This window comes from Hemicordylus capensis, chromosome 4 (genome assembly GCF_027244095.1).
Source record: "Hemicordylus capensis ecotype Gifberg chromosome 4, rHemCap1.1.pri, whole genome shotgun sequence".
In the NCBI taxonomy this organism is placed as follows: Eukaryota; Metazoa; Chordata; class Lepidosauria; order Squamata; family Cordylidae; genus Hemicordylus; species Hemicordylus capensis.
In genome coordinates, this window is record NC_069660.1 from 87,756,901 (window position 1) to 87,764,810 (window position 7,910).

Below are 7,910 nucleotides of genomic sequence, written 5' to 3' on the forward strand. Positions count from 1 at the left end.
ACAGTATGGACCATGGTGGATGAAAATAGTTAAAGCTTCTCTCTACTGTACTGCGGTCCAGATCAAGATTGCCCCCAGAGAGCTGATTTCTCACAACAACAAAAACCACAAGCATGCAATGCAAGTGCGGAGCCAGACCCCAGTGGCCCGTGTCCAGCCGCAGGGGCAGCCCCGCTCACCCCACCCCCTGCGTCTGATGTCAGACGTGGGGGAGGGGGCATGATCTGGCTCTTGAATGGAGCCACACGGCTCCGTTCAAGAGTTTGAGTCCTGTCAGCGCTGTGTTCGCAGTGTGGCCAGGAGCAGCTCTTCCCTGCCTTAAAGGTAGGGAAGAGCCACTCCTGGCCACAGCGTGAATGCAGCTGCCGTTTAACTCCCTAATGGGGGCCACACAGCCCCTGCTCGGGAGCTATACCAGCACCCTGCATCTGATGCCAGATGCTGGGGGCATGTCGGGGCTGTGAGGCGCAGCCCCTGATTAGCGGCGGCCTGGGTTCTTTGAACCCATTTGCCCAATGGTGGCTCCACCCCTGATGCAATGGCCAAACTGTATGGCCAAACATGTAATTTGACCATTCTTTTCCATATGATCCCTAGCAGGACATTCTAGAGTTTGATGTTATCATTGCCTCAATGACATCCAGCAGTATCTCACCTTTTTATTTGATTGAGGTTCTTTTGTCTCTGTTCTTTCTCTGCTTCTGGCTATGGTTAAGACTGGATTCAGGCAAGCATACTGGGACTGAGTCTGGACAATATGATTCTGTGGATAGAGTTGGAAGGACTTCTATCATTGTGGGGATTCAGCCCCATAAGGTCTCTCATGCTCACAGCCCTGAGATACTTTTGAATTCATTGCTGCCTCTGGAAGTCCAGATTGTAGCAATGACTAGAGATCCTTTGAACCAATATCCAATGTGAAAAAGGCTGTGGATTTTCTATCAGGTATGAGTCTAGTACCCATAATTCACACTTTCATATCTTCAGTGCTAGGCTGGCTACTGTAATGGTCAGCCCTTGATGGTAGTACTTTCATTTCAGTTAAATGCAGAATTGCAGCTGACCTTCTGCAGCTGGCTTGTAGGATACATATTGCAACAGTGCTCAAATGTCTGTCACGGCTCATTCTTGCTTGCTTGGCTCAGTTCAAGGTTTTGGCTATGTCCTATAAATTCCCTAAAATTATTATTTTATTCATTATTTATTTATGTATTTGATTTCTATACCGCCCTTCCAAAAATGGCTCGGGGTGGTTTACACAGAGAAATAAATAAATAAATAAGATGGATCCCTCTCCCCAAAGGGCTCACAATCTAAACAGAAACCTAAGAGAGACACCAGTAACAGTCACTGGAGGTACTGTGCTGGGGGTGGATAGGGTCAATTACTCTCCCCCTGCTAAATAAAGAGAATCACCACGTTAAAATGTTCCTCTTTGCCAAGTCAGCAGGGTTAATTACCTAGGGGTAGTTACCTAGGCCCAACATATCAAACAAACTCTTCTGTGTTCAGTCACTCTCCTTCCTACATGCACAGTAAAGTAACTGATTAGCTTTCAGAGGGAGACATTATATATCTCTAAATGACAGAGGAACAATTAGATATTGGAACTGCAAAGGTTTTGTATTGTGAAATATATGATCGTTGGTGCAAAGTGAAATGTGTTTATCATCATAAACATAATTCCCTTGGAGAGCAACCCAAGGAATTTTAATGAATCAAAGATTTTCAGATCTCTTTGATGGTTCTTGCATTCAGGCTTATTGTAAGAAGTTTATTGACCAGTGGAAGACGTGCAAGATAGATGTTATCCTGTGTCCAGTTTTGGGTCCTGCCCTCACTCTTGGATATCCTGGAAAGCTGTTGGGTAAGCCTCATATTGAGTGGGTATCTACTTTTCAATCAGATGTGAGCACCATGAATTTTCATAAGCATCTACCAAAGAACCAGCCCTGCAAGAGAACTTGGCTGTCTGCTGAAGCAGAACCTCTCTATGTAGAACCTCTCTACAAATGGAATAGTGGTGATCAGACAGAGCAGCTCATATTACATACTAGCTATAAGTGCCCAGCGTTGCTTGGGCAACCCAGGGTTGCTCTTTGTTTACCTGCTGTATATCCACTTGTCTGTCTGGGTGGGGTGGTTGTCAGGGTTCCAGGCAGTCACTGTGCAAAGTTTGGTTCCGATAGCTCATAGGCATTTGTTTTTTGTTTTGTGGCTATAAAGGTAAAGTGTGCCATCAAGTCGATTTTGATTCCAGGCACCCACAGAGCCTGTATATCCATCCATCTGTCTGTGTGGGGTGGTTGTTGGGGTCCCCGGGTACCCTATGTTACTTGTAGGGTCCTTGGAAGTCACTTTGCCAAGATTGGTCCCAATAGCTCAAAGGGGAATGTATCGGGAATAGACAGGCAGACAAACATTCAGCTTTATTTATATAGACAACTTCTATTAGAATACTTTTACACCACTTTTCAACAACAACACCATTCTCAGTGGTTTATACAGCAAAGGAATGAGAAGATGGGTCCCTGTTCCAATCTAAATCTGCACACACACGAGACACTAGCAACAACCAACGGGAGAGATTTATTATATTTTATTTTAAAATGTATATCCCACTCTTCCTCCAAGGAGCCCAAAGCAGTGTACATGGTTATGTTTATCCTCACAACAACCCTGTGAGGTCAGTTATGCTGAGAGATACATGACTGGCCCAAAGTCACCCAGTGAGCTTCATGGCTGAATGGAAATTTGAACTTGGGTCTTCCCGGTCCTAGTCCAACACTCTAACCACTATGCCAAGCTGAATAAGGACACTCACCACTTTAAAAGGTGCTCTCTGTCCAGTTATCAAGGATACTTGGGATGGGCATGTGACCTAGGCCCAGAGGTCAGTTACCTTTTGTTTGTTCTTGTGTTCCTTCATACTTCTTATGCTGCATATTCTCTTTCCCAGCTGCTGTCTCCTCTACCATGTTGTACAATGTCTTGAATTTCCCTGCTGGAGTGGTGCCAGTCACCACAGTTACAGAGGCTGATGAAGAAGAATTGGGGCAGTACCGAGGGCACTATGGTGATCCCTGGGACAAGAAATTAAAAGAGGTTTGTCTGAACTGAGATGGGATGTGAGCTGAACAAAAATTTAACATTTCAGCGTTGACACAAACATATGACACCCCTCACTCGATCTGACGTTGGGGTGTTTGACCTTTGAATTTCAAAACCTGAACCTCAAAATTTAAAAACAGTGTTTTGACTGGATCAGTGAATGAAGGGAATCTAAAGCTGACTGAATACTGTTGCATCAGATAGGGCCGAATACTGGTTGAGATTGCCACTCAAAGCTTTGCCAGCCTCTACTTCCTCTCAACATTTCCCAGTCGTGCTGAGCGAAAGCAAGTGTAATGTGAAGGTATCATGCTCAGCATTTTCTCATCCCCTGCAAGTGGCAGCCAATGAAGCAGAGCCGGACTGGCAAAACATTGAGCAGGGTAATGGCATAATGTCACACACTTGCTCTAAGTTAATATTACCAGGGGACAACGTTCTCCCTAGCAGCAAAATCTGCCTCAGCTAGCAATTTGCTGCAAAGTAAGAGTAATAAAAAATAAAATAAAAAAAGAGTCAAGTCACTGGGCATAAGGCTGCCATCCAACGCACACTTCCTTGGAAGTAAACACAACTGGACAAAGCAGGCTTTACTTCAAAGGCTTAGGCTTAGGCTCCATGACTCTGAAAAGCTTAGGACCCAGGACCTAAACATCCCTGGCAACTCTGCTCTTTGTGTCTCTCCTGCAGGCTGTGACAGGTGCTGTGGGGCTCCCTGTGGCGGTCCAATGTGTGGCTTTGCCATGGCAGGAGGAACTGTGTCTTCGGTTCATGAAGGAGGTAGAGACACTGTCCCGTAAAAGGAGAGTGGAGAAGGTCATATGACCCCAACCAAGGAAGCCATTTGCCTAGGAAGAAGGCAAACGCATCTGTAAAAACATGAAATGCCAGACAATCTTGGCTTTCAAGAAAACATGCATTTGATTCCATTATTATTGTGTGCCCTTAACCATTCCTGTAAAAGGGAAGGTTTGGAATTTTCCTGGATTGCCATCTTCTCTAGCTCACCAAAGAAGGATGCTTCACCATAGGCTAATACAGGTGGCCCTTGTTATCTGTGGCCCTGGCACCTGCGGTTTTGTGTATCTTAGAGACCTGGGTTTTTTATCCACAGTACAAAAATAGGCTAAAACTCGCCTAACATGGTTGCTGAGTGGCTGGAAAGGACACCAGAAATGACTTCCGGTGTCACTTCCAGTTGTCATTTTATAGCATGAAGCCATTAAAAAAAAAATAATAATAACACAACTCCACCAGACCATGGGGGGGGGGCAGATATTCACCAAAAATTTGGCTGATTTGGAGTTTTCGTGAGGCATTTCTGGAGCCCTGGAGATCAAGCAACTATGCATTTCTACTCATTTCTCCCCCTTCAGCCCCGCCGCCGCCACCAACCTGTTTTGGCTTTGTTTTTGTTAGGCACCCAACCCCTAGATTCCCATTGGGCATAGGTTGTCAACTCAAATGTCCTGGTGGGCCAGAACCAACCATGACTTGTTATGCAGGGGCTGAGGTCAATTTTCAGCACTAATTATTACACTAAAATTAATTATTAAAAAATTATTGAAAGTGAGGAGGCAGAGGGTTGGAGAGGGAAAGGTGAGAGGAAAGAGGGATGAGAGATGGTGTTAGTGGGCTCTGGCCCAGGGGCAGGACTAGCCAGGTGGGTGAGGAACATTTGGTCTCAAGCAAACAAATGCATTGAGCAGCAGCTGCTTGTCAGTGGACAGGAGGCCAAGAGCTCTTCATGCCTCCTGCAGTTGCTGTAAGACCTTCCTTCCTGTCAGCCAGCAAAAAAGCACCCCCCCAAGGGGCCTTATATTGTGCAGGCCTGCCATAGGGGTAAGATTTCTTTATTCATGGTTTCCGTACTCGCAGTAATAGGCAAGAACATGAGATGGACATTTGAACACACTACTCAGCATTTCCAAAGAGAAAGGCCCTTAATGTGTGTGATCGTTGAAATCTTAGAGCCACGGAACCCTTCATGAGGGAAAAAGGAGGGCATGCACAACACTCTGCTGCTAAAATAAACGGGACACATTGTGCTTAACTATGGTAAATCTGTGCACCAACTCCATTTATTATTACTACTGTTTTTTCAGGAATCATTCAGTAGGGTTTTTTTTCCTTTCAAAAACAAAGATGAAAATCATGTTTGACCCAAGGTGGGAACCACCTTGCATAGTTATTATCATATTAATGGTTAATAACATTTTATCACTCCAGTTTTTCAAAGTAACCATTATAACATTACCATGCTATATGCAATAAAAAATGCACAACAATGTGTTTCTAGCACAGTATTGCTTCCTATTGTAATCATATTTGCTGTAATTTTAATGAAATGCATCAACAATGGATAACTAATGGTGTAAGGAATGGTTAGATTACTTTAGCATTTAATGGGGAATAAAAACTATGTTATCTCACTGCCTCTTGACAAAATAGGCATTAATATTGTGCCATCAGAAGGATACTGAAAAACTCACTAATGTGGAAAGAGATTACTGCTTATACAATCTTATATGTATATAATTACCATATGTTCTCTACTTCATGTTTTGAATATCTTTTTGGTAAGTCAGAGGTTTACAAAGTGTAAGAGTTTCTAGGCCTATAAGTTTTACGGGCATTCCAAAGTGTGGGTCAGGTCAGAGCTCACAGGAACTAATGAAAAGAATGATGCAAGAATGTGGCAAAGAGAGGGGAATGCATTTTAATTACTGGAAAGTAATGAATGACCCAGGATGAAGGGCAAGAGATTGATCAAGTGGAGGAGGAGAGTAGTACATGGTGGGAGTGACCGCAAGGTGTGCAGAGCAGATCAGTGAGGCTTTAAGGAGAGAGGGAGGGAGGGAAGGCGCAATTGTCATAAATCTCATTGTGAAGTGTGTTTAGAGTACCGCCTCAGCTGAAGTGCCTCCTGCTGTCTGTGATATGAATTATCCAGCTCTCTACAAAATGAGGCCACAATCTAGCTGGCAATTTCCCTTTTTAAAAATGTCCGAAAGATCACAGACTGAAGGAAAATCTCAAAGCTGGAGGGGAAGAGGTATTTTTATTATTATTAAAAAGTGAAGATTTGTTTTTTCAGGAAAAAGCAAACTACCCCCTTTTGCAAACGGAAGCACGGAGCTGAGGTGGTATTTGATATCTCAGTACTGAAGGACAATACTGTGTTACAAACAATGCTAATCAGGTGAGTCAAAGCAAATGCCTTACATACTCAGCCAATTGTTACAACAGAGTTGAACAGACTAGTAATTCTCAATGATCTCCTTCCACAGATCCACAGCAGAATGCTTCTCTGGGAGATGTTTCCATGGAGATAGTTTCAAGAGAAGTGTTACTATCACCCAAGCAACCTGCTAAAACTTAAAAATCCCTGACTTGAGTAGTACTGTTTTAGTGGGAGCTACTGAGAATCTCTTGGAACGAGAGAGAGAGAGAGAGAGAGAGAGAGTGAGAGATGTGCCCAGCCGCACTCCCACAGAAGACAATTTGTGCACATTCTCTCACATGCACATTTTCGTGCAGCTGCACAGGCAGTGTTGTGTGAAGAAGAGGGGCTAAACGATCTGTACCCTAATGATTAGTTATGCTAAGGAAAAGATGTGTTCTAGGCCTCAAAATCAGAAGCCTAGATCAGTATAATTTTTGCAAAATTCTGCTAAAATCCAGATGCCACATCAATTGTTTGCTCAAACTTAAATATCATAGTAGCAAAATGTTTACTTTTGCCAGGATCAAGTGTGTGTGTGTAAGAAGTAAGGATGTTATGGTCAGGAAAATAGCAGGCTACTGGATGAAGACAGAAACAGTCAGAATGGCACAGATCTGTACTAGGGATGTGCACAAAATTGGTTTTGCCGGTTCAGCTCTAATCCAGACCGGATTTATGCCGACAGCCCGGTTTGATTTTGTACCCAAGTTTGAATCAAGCCAGTTCGAGTTCTAACTGTACCAGTTTTGACTGGCTCAGAGCTTTACTAGTAAAGGGGAATCCAGTGAGGATTCCGCTTTACCAGTAAAGGGGCATGGGGGCTTGCCTAAGGGTACAGCATATGGGAAGGGAGTAAGCAAGTACTTACAAGTGCTGGTGATGCCTCCCTCCCACCCCTGCCAGCCTCCCCTAGAGTAGGCAGGGCTGGCAGCGGCCCAGTTCTGGTCTTTTCCAGCCCAGTTTTGGCCTCTGTGCACGCATGGAGGCCATTTTAGTGACCAACGCAGATGCACAGAGGCCACTTGACCACACCACCGGCACTTGTAAGTACTTACTTACTCCCCTCCCACATGCTCTACTCTTGAGTAAGTCCCCCTGTCCCTTTACTGGTAAAGGGGAATCCTCACTGAATTCCACTTTACCAGTAGAGCTCTGAGCTGGCTCAGTTCAAACCAGGGCCAGTTTGGGCCATTGTAGTGACCTCCACACATGCACAGAGGCCATTTGCATGACCATACCACTGGCATTTGTAAGTACTTACTTACTCCCCTCCTGCCCGCTCTACCCTTAGGCTACCCATGGGGGTTAGATGTTGCAAAAAATCACTATGAGCATTCATCTCCTGGGATGGTACTGATGCCCAACATTTGTGGGCCTGACTCATGGACCATGGTGTGTGTGTGTGTGTGTGTGTGTGTGTTGGAAAAGTAACTGCCTGTTCAGTTTACAAAAAGAAAAAGAAAAAGCCCAGCTGCAGTTACCTAACTCACTGAATTTAATTTGAACAATTTGATCAGCACTATTTTAATTACTGGACTAATAATAAATGGCATATTGGGCAAACTTAGCAACA

General features: G+C 44.2%; 1 protein-coding gene across 6 annotated transcripts in view; it reads left to right on the top strand.

Moving 5' to 3' along the window:
• Nucleotides 1–6,520, top strand: part of LOC128321938 (vitamin D3 hydroxylase-associated protein-like) — a 31,714-nt gene extending 25,194 nt beyond the window's left edge. For 4 of the 6 annotated variants that reach the window (XM_053242498.1, XM_053242497.1, XM_053242502.1 and 1 more), the window contains 3 exons: nt 1,759–1,867; nt 2,960–3,105; nt 3,802–5,459. In XM_053242498.1, coding sequence (XP_053098473.1) covers nt 1,759–1,867; nt 2,960–3,105; nt 3,802–3,936 — 390 coding nt within the window. In that variant the 3' untranslated portion in view covers nt 3,937–5,459. Of the gene's footprint in view, nt 1–1,758; nt 1,868–2,959; nt 3,474–3,801; nt 5,460–6,401 lie in introns of those variants that run through there. The other 2 variants (XM_053242499.1, XM_053242501.1) reach the window with 2 other exon arrangements.
• The last annotated feature ends 1,390 nt before the right edge of the window (nt 6,521–7,910 follow it).